The sequence below is a fragment of the Haliaeetus leucocephalus genome, unplaced genomic scaffold (assembly GCF_000737465.1).
Source record: "Haliaeetus leucocephalus isolate CR32 unplaced genomic scaffold, Haliaeetus_leucocephalus-4.0 Scaffold110, whole genome shotgun sequence".
In the NCBI taxonomy this organism is placed as follows: Eukaryota; Metazoa; Chordata; class Aves; order Accipitriformes; family Accipitridae; genus Haliaeetus; species Haliaeetus leucocephalus.
In genome coordinates this window covers 2,002,799-2,015,882 of record NW_010972546.1, presented here as the reverse complement: position 1 = coordinate 2,015,882, position 13,084 = coordinate 2,002,799, and the positions used below count along the sequence as shown (strand labels likewise).

The window sequence follows — 13,084 nt, the reverse complement described above, 5'->3', positions numbered from 1 at the left end:
GGGAAGGGGGGGGGGGGGGGGTGTTGAGGTCCCCTGCCCTCCCAAGCCACCCTCCACTGCGGCGTTGGCAGACGCTGCCTGCATCCTTCCCCCTCCCTGTGTCCCCCCTGCCCAGCCCAAGGCTGACTGCAGGAGGGCAGACGCCGCTGGGGAGCTCCCTCGATACCCCTGTGATCGGGGCATACCGGGAGGGTGCAGGAGCGGGGTACGTGCCACCCACCCTCCCCTTTGCCGTGGGAAGCCGGGCCGTGGGCCAAAGGGAGGCTGTGGTGGCGGTGCTGAGGCGGAGGGAGGCAGCGTGGCACAGAAGCGCGCAGGCGGCAGCTCCCACACCACCTACACACCAGTTGTTCCTTCCTCTGCGAGCGAGCGAGGCTGCAGGGAGAGGAGAGGAGGGGGTTCGCTTCTGCACCGAGCCCCGCTGCCGGGGCAGAGCTGGACTTGGGGACAGGCTGCAGCTGCTCCCCGGGGACGCCGGCGCGGGGGCGAGGGCAGCTGGCGCCGGCTGCAGAGAAGCCGCTCTTCCAGTCCCACTGGGAGCTCCTGGAAAGGGGAGAGCAGCTCCCGGCACGTGGCCTCCGGTCCTCCCCAGGAGAGTGCCTGTGCCCGCTGCCCCTGCAGGTCTCAGCGCGAGGAAGGAGAGACAAGAGAGCTGGCTACTTTCTAAAATGTATTCTCATCTGCGTGCCAATACAATGCTGGTTACAAATGTGCACTCCTAAGGGACAGGAATCCAAATAAACAAAACCAAAAACCCATCACAGTGTTGTAAGGTCCAGGACTTCAGTCATGCGACCGATATGTTAACAATACATTTCAGCCTTAAGGCAGAGAAACAGTTACATGTAAAACGTAAGGGATTTCTGCTTTTAAAATGTCGCTTTGACATCTGAAATTAGGTACAAAAGGTCATCGAGTTACAAACAACAAACAAAGAAGGGATTTCTGCTGGAGAGCCGGGCATGCATGAGACGACCTCGACCAGGGAGCAGGCAGGTGGGCCGCTGGGCACCCCTCCCTCGCTGCAGATGGGGACTCGGAGGCCAAGACACCGCTTGCTTGGAGCAGCGACGTTCCCCCTCTCACCGAGCGGCCTGCGCCAGCAGCTGGCACCTCCCCATGCTGCCCCAGCACGTGCTCGGGGAGAGCGGCAGGAATCGGCAGCCTGCCTTGCCAAGTTTCCTAATGCAATTTGCAAACGGCTGCAAGGACACGGCCAAGCCCGAGCGTGACTGGGAGCCGGAGCCGCTCCGCCTGCCACGGTGCCGGCGGGATGCATGCTGCAGAGAGGCGGTGCAGCGCTGCGGCACGGGAGAGCCAGCCGAGCCCGGCTTGGCACGCTTGGTGCTGCGTTGCTGGTCACCCCAGCAGATCGGCCTTGGAATCCTAACGGGGGAAACAAGGCTGCTGAGGTCCCCGGGGGAATGCTGGTTTACGTGGTGGCAGGCGCGGGGCTGAGGCGCTTCCTTCCTGGGGATGGAAGCCTGGGCTGGATGCATTGAGGCGGGTTACAACACCCCCTTCCACTTCCACAGCAGCAACACCCAAGTGCTAGGAGCAAATCACTCCTCTGCTTGCCTTGTCTAGCTGGTTTGTCTGCTGGCAGGGCTGTTCTGGCAGCGTCGAGGTGCCTGGACGCCCATAAACCTCCCTCTCTGCCACTGATTTGGCAGAGGTGCAGGAGGAGGGTGGAAATCTCCCCCTGCTCTGCAAGGTGAGCTTGTGGCAGCAGGGAAGGGGGTCGCCCCATGCTCGTGCATACGGATTCCCATCTGATGCGAGTTGAGAGCTTGCACACACACGGACAGAAACCGCCAACGACACAAGTTACCAACGGGGCTTGTTCGGAAAAAGAAACGGGAGGAGCTTCTAAATTAAGTGGTGACTGCACAGCCAGCGCGTTCCTGACAGACTCCTATCGCTCAGCTGCCCTTCCTATGCTTAAACAATGGCAGAAATAAACTTGCTAATTTAAAAAGAGAGTTGAAACAAAGAATTAACCTATCAGCTGTCTCCACAAGGGGCGGGGGATGTTACGTTCCAGTTAGCCAGACAAATTCGAAATACCCAAAAGAAACAAATCAGCTTTACTGAGGGAGCTGGTTCACTTCTTAAATAAAAACAGAGACCACAATCAAGCCAGTCGAGTTTAACATCCTAGAGAGGGAAAAGGGCAGATGTTTAGTAAAAGAGTGAAGTTGCGAGAACTTGTGGCCAAGGACCGACTCTGGGGGTTGATTCTTCAGTGACCCCTGTGCCCCAGTGAGGGAGGGGGAAGGAGGGCAGATCAGCAGCGGCGAGACGGTTTTCGGGAGGGCACCGGTAAAACCAGAGAGGGAAGGTGCCTGGCCCTGAGCACAAGACGGTGCAGCTGATTTCATCCGGCTGCCTCACCTACGCACAGGGAAGGAGCCTTTCCCGAGAAGGAGCTTCCTCCTTGCCAAGGTGCCGAGTCTGGTGTTGGGACTCCCACGGCTGCATCCCTACGTGTTGCTCCTCTCCTTTGATTTTTCACCTTTGCTGTCCTGGTGGGGAAGAGGAAAGAGAAGCATAGGCTTAGGCTGCTCCACCACAAACACCACACAGCAGTTAACAGCGCTATCGCCAGGGTCCTGTGAGAAACACTCTCCACGCCTGGGTGCCAAAACACAACCACCGCCCGCCCACGCCTCCGGCTTCCTCCGTGCCCACTCCGGGCACAACCAGCTCCCTTCAGCCAAGCTCTCCTCGCGGTTAAACATTTTTCCATCGCGAGGCTTTTCAAAGGGCACCTCGATCAGACAACCTTGCAGTGGATTTACAAACACTGCATGTTTCCCAGCCCTCTACCATGCCGCGCGCTGTCTCCCTGCGTACGGGGAAACAACCAGCACATGCCTGCCCGGGTCTGGGCTTGCCACAATTCAGGCTCACTCAGCTCCCGTACGCTAAGCAAGGTATTAAAAAGGAAACCAAACACACATGTGGCACTCTGGCATGCACACACACACACAGCTCACGGCACTGGAGCAAGGAAACTGTTCCCAGCACAGAGAAACGGCTCTCATCTCCGGAAGCCTTTAAGTCCGCTGCCTGAATTATCTACTAAGGTCTTGACATTTATTTTTCCAGACAAGTCACTACCTCCTAGCTTAGAACTTGATTTTTCTCTCTCTGAAGTGTTCTGTTTTCTACCCTGAGCAAATTAAAAAAAAAAAACAAAACAAAACCAAGGGTCAACTTCAGACTTACTTTTTACGTGGGTTTAGTTTTAAAGTATTTAGAAACTCAAATTAACTGGAGCCCTGCTTACCACCTGCAATGAGAAGCTGAGGTTTGGGACATGTCAAAGATGAGACAGTTTAAGATTTCCTTGGAACAACGTGGGTTTTTGGATGGGAGAGGGAGACTGCAGCATCACGCACACCCCAACGGTACCACATCACACACATGCAGACTCATCCCAAGGAGACAGTACCTCAGGAGGTGGTGGCTTGATAGTCACAGGCTGGGATGTCCTTCGAGGTGGAGAAGGCTTGGGCTGCACTTGCTGCTGGACAGTGTTGTAGTATGTAACCCCTCCGTACACTTGGGACTGGGCCTGCATTCCCCAGAGAGCAGAAGGGTCAGTGCTCTTTGCAGCAGGGTTGGGGGGGGGGGGACACAGAAAGCTGCATCCCCTGCGAGAGCACCACGTGCCTCAGACAGCCTTTACGGCACACACCTGAGCTGTGAAAAGATGCTACCACCTAGCACCGAAGGTGAGTAGCCACAGGGGGATGGGGGTTGATTTGTGCTGTGCTCCCCAAGGCTACAAAGAACAGCAGCACTTACAGCTCCCGGAGGACCCTTGCCTGCTGCTGCCCCTTACCAGGGTCTCCCTGCTCTCAGCAGGGTGGGCAGGTACAGGCTGCAGCAACCCACAGCCACACCGGATTGAAGTTTGCGGCAGATGGGCTTCCTTCACCCCACAGAGTTTCTCAACTGCCATACAATGTCTGTGCTTTGCAAAAGCAGCAGCTACTGCTTTTCTGCACAGACAAGGCAGGTAACAGTTCCCCTTCACACCAAGATCCCCTCCAGCTGCCTGGAGGCTCGGGATCTGCCCCAAAAGCAGGGTGATTCCCTGCCAGGGCAGCTGGGATCAGCCCAGGGCAGCAGAGAAGGTCAGAGAGGTTGCAGGGCTCGGGGAGCATGCACATCTCTCGCCTGCCACTGCGTGTCAGCCGTGTGCCGCTCACACGGCGGCCACGGGGAGCGGCAGGTTCGTCATCACGATGCCCACAGAGATCTGCCTCCTCGCTGCCCAGCAGCTACTGCAGATACAGAGGTCGGGCGCCAAGCCGTCCCCCCCGAAAAAACAAAAAACCCAGCCCCATGCTGGTCACACCGTGGGCTTTCCTGGCCGGTACCAAAGAACAGCACTAGCCAGTTTCCAGCCTCCTGCCTCCATCTCAAACAGAAAGGACTTCCAAAACGATTTTCAAGGTGTCCTTGGCTTAGCATGGACCTGGAGGGGATGTAACGATTTGCAGGCTCCCGGTGGGCTGTTTCCCTCTTCTGAAGGGGAAGACCTCGATTCTGAGATCCACCAATACAGGCATTTCATCCACTAGACCTTGACTGAATCCAGGGTAGCTGCACAGCAGGCATGGGAGCAGCCCCTTCCAGTTACCCGCCCCAAGCAGAGAGAGGGATGACAGTAAACAACCTCCCACCACGGAGCAGCCCAGCTGCTCCACATCCTCTCCCAGGAAGCCTCAGAGAATATACCCCCACTCCACAGGATCCCATCTGCTCTCAAAAGCTCCTGCTCAGGAAGGAGACGTGCAGCTGGCTTACCTGTGTGTTGGAATAGAGGTGAGGAGGGGGCGGAGGGGGTAGTGCTCCTGGGGGGTAAGGGTAGCCAGGATTCCCAAAATTCATGACTCCAGGAGGGGAGAAGTAAGTCGGTGCGAGCAGCTGCTGTGGTGGGGGCTGGCCTGGGGGCATGGAGACTGGCGGAGGGTACAGCCCAGGGTTTGCCATGGGGGCTGGCGTCTGGTGGGGATGTAAACCTGGGAAGAGACAAAAATAAACTGAACATGATGTTGCGTGTAAAGCCAGCATGTCCCATGGAGGGCCAGGGCAGCTACAATGCCAGCAGGTCAGCACGGCTGCGCCTTCCCTGCCGCAGCAGGAAGGAGAAGCACTTTGCTCAAAGGCCTTTCCTGCAGCCACAAGACCTCAGCTCCTGTGCTGGGGAGGGAAAAAGGGAAGCGCTTCTCAGCACAGCGGAGCTCAGCCCCCTCCCTGATGCCGAGGTCCCGATTCACTGGAACCGGACACTGCTCCCGTCAGCACACCCACTTCAGGAAACAGTTTTTGTGGGCAAGACAGAGAACATGTCAATTCAACAGCTCTCATTTCTGCTTTTCTGACCTACAAGCAGCAGCGACTGAAGAACCAGCCTAGAACAACTGGCAAAGCCAAACGCCCCACTGAAGGGGAAGTGACTCAGCCAGGAGGGTCTGCACAGAACCTGCAGACATCCAGCTAAAGGCTGCCAAAACATTCAGATCACCTCAGTCCTGCACTGGCTGCAAGGGCCAGAAATGCCTATTTTTCTTTCCTTAAAATTTATATTGATTCAGTGCCACTGGATGAGGGAAGCAGGCCTCTTCCATGTTGTAGAAATAGGGAAAATGGATTCACCCAGTGACAGAGGCCATGTGAAACCAGAGTAATCTGCTCCCTAGCACAGGCTGAGCTGCCTCAGGGCACAACCACAACGTCAGTATCAGCTGCCCCCGTGCCCCACTGAGGAGCTGGTTCCTCACCTGGATGAGGGAGGTGCATTTCTGGCTGCACAATCATCCCTTGGGGCGGCAGCGGGGCCGGGTTCTCACTGTGGGTGTAGATTGGTCCCTGGAATTGTACTGCAACACACAACGGTTGGTAAGGAGAAGCTCCACTGAATTTTATGCTACTGCAGCAAATCACACGCACACCCCAGCCAGCTATGGTTACAAGACTTGAACGCAGTGCTGCAAGCTACATTCCCATCGGCACACACAGTCTACCAGGCTCACAGATGCTACATACTCCCAACAGAAAAGCCTCCTACTCCCTTTAAAAAGCAGGAGAATACTCAGGGAATTTCTTCTCCAACACTTTAAATGCTGGAGTAAATTCTTAATCCATCCTCAGTCTCATTCTGTAATTCTCCCTGCTCTTAAATGTCAAAGACATTGTTCTGATTTCAAGTTAATTTTAAATCCTAGTTCTCATGAAGAGAAGCAGTGTCCTAGAGAGCCCTTGCACAGGGAGGGGTGGCAGTAACACTGATTTTATTTCAGTGGGTTTAAACACCGACCAGGAAGGCTCAGAACAGCCTGTTAGTTACCATACGAGACAATGCCATGATGCTATTTACAAAGGAAAGGGAAGATGAAGCCCCCGATCTGCCCAACCCTAACAGGAGTGGAGGGACTCCTGCTCCAGCTGCCCAGGTCTGAGCACACAGGGAGCCTCAAGAGCAGGAGGGAAACACTCACGTGGGTCATAGTAGTGCCCTTCCATGATGCTGATGTGCATGGGGGGGGCAGGCTCCGGCACCGGCGGCCTCTGCCGCTGCGATGAGTAGCGTTTCACGCGACCCCCCTGCACTGCCTGAAAGAGTCCAAAGGCGAGGGTCAGCACGAGGGGCAGGAGCCCTCCCTCCAGTGTGGGAGCACCGACCCACTCCCCCACCAGCCCCTGCAAACCTCTATCTGGGTCACACAGTAAAAGCTATGAACACCCACAAAAGAGAAAGGCTGAGGTGTCACAGGCAGCCTCTAATTACTACAACCCAGAAACAAGTAAATGCTTGGCTTCCACGCTTCTAAAAGCAAGAGTCACACTCCACGCAACATGCTTTACCATTTCCTCCATTCTGTTAAACTGAGGTGGTGGCCCAGTTCCCACGTGCATATGGTTAGGAATACCTGAGGAAGAAACAAACTGGTTATTATGGTTCGCATTTGTTCCCAGTTAAGAGCCACCTCACCCGCTGAGGGTGCTGCCAGGAGACGCCTGTCCCTGGCTGTATGACAGCCTGGGGACGTTATTGTACTACAAACAGGCACAGCTCTTGCTTTCATGGCGAGAAACCTCCTAACAACTTCATTTCTTAAGTTACAATTTTAAATATTTTGGTACAAATTAGAAGCTGTTGTGCTGCTGTATAATCATCCACGCTGCTCAACATCTTTTAAATCTTGCTAAAAAAAAAAATCCTCAGCTTGAAATCCAGGTCCTGATCTAAGCTCTGTTCCCACTGAGACAAGGACCTCTTCAGAGTAGAAACAAGGATCCATGTGGGACTGGGTAAGCTGCAGTTTAAACCCTCTACAGGGCGTAACCACTTTTATCATGGGCTCCTTTCAATTCAAACAACAAAGTTAGGGCACGCATTTAAAACCACAGTGCCAAACTGATCACAGGCGATTCCAGGGGACCTGAAGTGGACAAAACAAACACTGAAAGCGCCCATGGATCGCTGATATTGCAAATATACGCGCAGGCATACCTGCTGTACATGCAGAATGACCTGATGGCTGGCTCACCTAGCCAAATGCCTCCCAGAATTAACTCCTACCTTCTCTGCTAGGAAGAAAAAAAGGGACAGTAGAGTAATATGTCCTTCTTACAGACAGAAAGTGGTCTCCTATCTGCAGTCTAGAGCTGTCTCACAGTAAATTTGTTAAGGTGCTTTATTTTTAAGCATTAAAAAAGTACATAATCTCAGCTGCAAATCACAGCACTTTTGAACTCTCATTCTATTGGCTTCTTTAAAGCCTATCTACTCACATCCACAGTTGAGACCAAGGGTCTGTTCACACAAAGATTTTCCCAGTCACATCAGTACAAGACAACTTATGGTTTCATGACCTAAACCTCAAGAGATGCTTATGAAAGCAGCGAGTTGCTTTCTTCTCCTTGCTCCAGTTTTATTTCCCTCAGGAAGAACTCTTAACACTCCCCACAAAAGACCCTAATTTTGCAAAGAGATAATTATACCTGAATGACCTCTCGCATGGATGCTCAACTAGAACTCAGTCCTTAGCTCGCACGGGGGTGACTCTGCCACATATCCCTCCCTCAGCCCACCTACCTGCTGCTGCGAACAGAGCAGCTTCCTCCTAGCAGGCACAAATGAGTTTGCCAACCCCCGTCAGGCCTTAGCTAGTGGCAACCAAATCTCAATGCTAGGAAATAAACTGATAAACAGAGGAACGTTCCCTCCTAGCAGGACGTTACAGGAGCCCGGTAATTCATTACCCTTACCTGCCAACTGAGCACAACACTCCTTATCTCCCTAACTCCTGCCGCAGCAGCCAGGGTGTGATTCACACCGCACAAAGTCCCTGTTGCCTGTTCCACATACAGGCTTTCAGCTTCACTGAAGCTTCCCCGTCCTCAACACAAAACAGGGCAGAGAGAGGGAAAGGATCTACTCTTATATCCTTCCCAGCCCTAATTCAATTAACCTACACCAGAATGTTAAATTTCCCTTTTATTCTCTTCTGTTTTGTCCTCTCTAACCATCTCCACTGCACTTTCTCAGCAGCATGCATCACCACCACGTACCTACCCTGAGACTGGACTAAGGCAGAGACAGTTCAGCTCTGACTGACTACATGAATGCAGAATTACATTTGGCTGGGGGCTGCAGTGGAAAACCAACAGGCTGCACCCACTTACCCCTCAGCTCCCGGGGCTGTATGAACTGCGACTGCCCCGGAGTCCAGTTCTGCTCAGTGAGATTCATTTGGGTCATCTCTTGCTCAAGTCCATCCAAGTTGGATTCTACCGGCGACTCCCAGTTACTGTTCTTGGGTGGTGGGGGGGACGTCTCAGCTTGCACAGGTTTTGGAGGCACAGGAGTCAACCCTTCCGAAGTGGGCACTTCATCTGCCAGCTTCCCCGCATCGCCAGCCTTGATTCTGGTCCTTCTTGCCCGGGAATAAGACTTCTTTTCAATTGGTCTGTCTGGTGGTGGCTGTGCAGCATCAGCAGCTGTGGCTTGATTTTCCAAAGCAATCTCCTCCTTCACAGGGCTGCCATGGACATGTGCTGCTTCCATCTCTGGTGACTTGTCTCTTGGTGGAGTTTGCTCTGCACGCTTTGCTCTATAGTTGCTGTCCTGTTTTGCTTGCTCACCGTTTCGAGACAGATGCTGGATGCTTGCTTCTGAAGCTCGGTAGCTCAGACGGGTCTCTTTGTAGCCCCCCATCCTTGGGTAGTTTCTGGGTGGGGGCATCCTCCCTGTACCTGCAGAGCTCCTGCTGGTGAAGGTTCGCGGGGGAGCTGAAGCACTGTCTGCAACTTGGTGCCTTGGGGGCTTATTTGGCCTCTCGTTGGACCAGTTTGGGTCTCGTTGAGGAGGACTCCCAAATCTGAGGGAGAAAAATCGTACAAAGGACTGGGAATAAATCGATGGGTGAGAGGTGCCAGAGAACCCCTCTGCGGGATGCAGCATCCGTAACTCCTAGGACCAAGGTCCCACGCCGGGGCTGAAGCCAACAACAGTGCTTTCCCCCTTTGGGGCTTCAGACCTGTTGTTTGAAGCGCCTGGCACAAGGGCCGAGGTCTCCCTCTGGGATGAGCCAGCCTCTGGTTTGACTTTGCTGCTCACCTTGGTTTGCGCATCCTCCTCGGCTTGATGTCATCGGGGTTGTGAGCCGACCTGATGTCATAGCCATAAAGCGCTATCAGCTCCTGCCTGGTCTTGGGGGCCTGCTCGTCCTCCCGAAATTTGTCGTGCTCCCAGCGGCCCTCGTCCTTCCATAGCTTCCGCTGACGACCCTTTGGCCTGGAACAGTTACACAGGGAGGACCAAGAAGATGTTGCAAAGCCAAGGGACGTGGCAGCTTCAACCAGCCCCCCACGCAAAGCTCGAGCATTTCTAGGGCAGGGCATGCACAGGAGACAGCGTCTCTTCTTCCTCCCACTCTTCCTGCCCAACAGCTGCTGCTCTACCCACTGCTATTTCTGAAAAGCAGCAAGAAGGGTCACTGGTCCTTGGCAAGAGGCTTTCCTTGTGGTTTTTTTTGCACCACACTCAGTCTCTCCTTCAAAACAAAGAGCTAAAATGTCCTGGCAGGACACTGCAAGCAGGCAACCAAAGCACAGACCTTCCCAGCACCTCACGCCAAAGGAGCTGTGGTGCCAAACACTGGCCTGGGAGTTGGCCTCACCCTCCCAGAGAAAGGCAGACACGTGGGGGATGCTCACATACCTGACCTCTTCCTCCTGCGTCTGCCCTCGGAGGTCATGCTCAAAGAAGAGCCCTTTGCGCGGGATGTAAGCTGGGTTCTTCCGATCCTCATCATCATCCAGGTGCTTGGGAACTTTTTTTCCAACTTTATTCTCAACAGGTTCAGTGCTCTCCTGTCAAAATCAGACAGCTCTTACCACTGCAGCAGTCCCTCTGCTGCATGGAGAAGCACCCCATGGCCCAGAGAACACGTTTAACACCTACCTGCCCATCCCCGCTTTGCCTCTCACCAGTTACAGCACCTTTGGAGTCAGGTTTCTCATCCCCTTTCTCTGCTTTTGCTGCTGACTCACAGGAATCATTACTGTCCTGCTTCAGTTCCACTTTGGCACTTTCTTCCTCACTGTAATCCTCTTCCTCTGCCTGAAAGAGCCCCAGTTACTCAAACGCACACCTTTAGCAGCAGGTCCCCCAGGAATTTCCCCACACAAGTCCCCAGATTCGGAGTTAGATCCCTGTTCCAGTTGTTAGAGACCTGACTCTTCCAAAGCAGAGGATTAGCTCTCGAGATTCTTCCTATCCCTGTATTTTTACAGAAAAAGCAAAGACTAAACCCAACACCTCTCCCCACCAACTCCCACCAGCAACATCAGATCCAACAGTCAGGCTTTCCCGAACAGAGCCGGGACCATCTCTGCCACAAAACCACAGCCTCTCACCGCTCTGAAAGCGAAGGGCCTCTGCAAGCCAGGGAGACCAGTGAACAAGGGCCCTCAGACGGTCCCTTCCTTCCCACACCGAGGGCCCGGATCCAACCAGGGCCGTGTTTCCAAATTCCCTGGAGTTACTCAGCTGACTCACTCGGAGCACTCTGCTCGCAGGAGCGTGACCTCGTTTCACCCTCCAGGAGCCTGCAAGCCTTGCTTAGGCTGGAACTGACACTAAAAATAGCTCTGCGTGATTAACAAAAAGACTGCTCTATTTTTCTCTTTCAACACAGCGTATTTGCACATCAACTGCTCCTTTTGTTTACGTTGGGGAAACCCAGACGTGGCATTATTTTTAGGCACAGGAACAGAGTCATCCTGGCATGTCAGTGATGCAATACCCCCGCTGCTCCAACAGCCCAGCGTGCACCAGCGCTGCTCTGCTTCTATGCACGCCGAGCCTCCAGGGAGCCTCCGCACAGGTTTCCAGGCTTGAAGAGCTGCTGCACGGTGAACACGGGGAACTGCCCCTTACCCTTCACGTGCTGCCTCTACAGCCCACTGCGCTCCTTCCTCACTAGTGGCAGAGATTAATTCACAAATTAACAGCCCCTACGAGCTTCGATTTCGTCATCTGCCCTGCTGTTTTCTCCAACTCTTGCCCCCCTCAAGATCCCCAAAACAGCTGCCTCAGGAGAAGTGTTTTCATTAGAAAACCTTCAGTGTCATCATTAGAAACTGGAACTTCCTGGAGACGTTAAACTTACAGTTCTGCACTAAAAATCCAGGGAAACCTACAGCCACAGGCTGCTGCCCAGGCTGGGGCATGGGGTCTCAGTGCACACGAGGCAGGATTTTCTCAGCACACACCCAGCACAGAGCTGCCAGCACTCACGGGGTGCGTTACCCCTCCAGCTGCAGAAGACAGTGATGCTGCCTGGGACGCTTCCAACCCAGCACTTAGTTTTTTTAATTTCAGCTAATTAGAATGCAACCAGCATCCTGCGCTTCCTTCCACACCCTTCTTAGCCATCGTAAATTCTGCTTCCAGTATCCAACGTCTGAGGAGCCGGGCATTTTTTTCCCCCCATACACACTGGCCCTACATCCACCCCCCCAGCAGCACAGGTGGCTTCTCCCCAGGGCTGGGTCCAGCGCCATGGACTGTTAAGTGCGGGAACTGCCCAGCGAGGGGCTCGGACTGGGAGAGACCGTTTTCCTCTGCAACAGCGATGGCTACGCTGCAGCGTGGCTCACTCTGAGTCTCTGGTGTGAAGCACACGCGCTGATACCTTGAGACAAAGGCAATCGCTGCCGACGGGGTCAGTGGAAGAGAACGAAGGACACAAACTGGGTTTTGTGCTAAAATTACGTGAGATGCAGTCACTCGGCAGAACCCTTTAAACACCAGGACAGAGACTCCTCTTACCTCCGAGTCTTCTGCGCTTTCGTAATCTGAGAGTACAGCTGCAGAGGAGAAAAAGGAGTTTGGTGTCAGGGCAGAAGCAGAAACACAGTTTCTCTCTGAGCGTAACACGCCATGCCGCGGGCAACCGCTGGCAAACACACACTGGACAGCCCCTCCAAGGGGAAGTCAGAGGCCAGCACCAAAGCATCCCTGTCTAACACCACTGCCAGCTAACACAGGAGGAACCAAGGGTGAGTTTGGGGCTCGCTGTCCCTGCATCCCACGTTTGCCTACTATTACAAGTTACTATTTGGGATGACAACAACCACAGGGCTATTGGGAAAGGCGTTTTGTCTGGTTTTTACTTTTTGCACACAAACAGCACTTGCAACACCAGAGACTCATTACTCACCATCTCCTTCAATGCCATCCTCACTTTCCTGCGGAGAGAGGGAGAGAAAGGCGTGTTAGCGGAGGGGAAGGTCAGCAGCCGGGTCCCTGTGGCATCCTACGATCCCAGGAACAATTACGACAAGGTTTGGCCCCCGTCCTATCGCCTCTGCCCTTGGAAGTTCAGCTTCAGTGACCCAGAAAGAAGAAACAAATGCAGGGCTCCCCGTACCTTTCTCTAAGATCCTTCTAGAGTGAGCCACACTGGGGGAACGCAGCTCAGGAATAAAAGCACAAACTGTGTTAAGTGCTGGGGATCTTTGGAGGGAAAAGAGCGACATGGACAGAGAAGGCAGG

General features: G+C 53.8%; 1 protein-coding gene across 1 annotated transcript; it reads right to left on the bottom strand.

Moving 5' to 3' along the window:
* Positions 1-730: 730 nt before the first annotated feature.
* CASC3 (cancer susceptibility candidate 3) lies at positions 731-12,804 on the bottom strand (the record flags this gene model as incomplete). Its single annotated transcript, XM_010585710.1, has 12 exons — positions 731-2,525; positions 3,458-3,580; positions 4,822-5,036; positions 5,799-5,897; positions 6,516-6,630; positions 6,883-6,947; positions 8,707-9,401; positions 9,641-9,817; positions 10,244-10,395; positions 10,487-10,645; positions 12,359-12,396; positions 12,750-12,804. Coding segments are annotated over 12 exons (1,935 nt in total), but the record flags the coding sequence as incomplete, so codon positions are not given.
* Between the last annotated feature and the right edge of the window lie 280 nt (positions 12,805-13,084).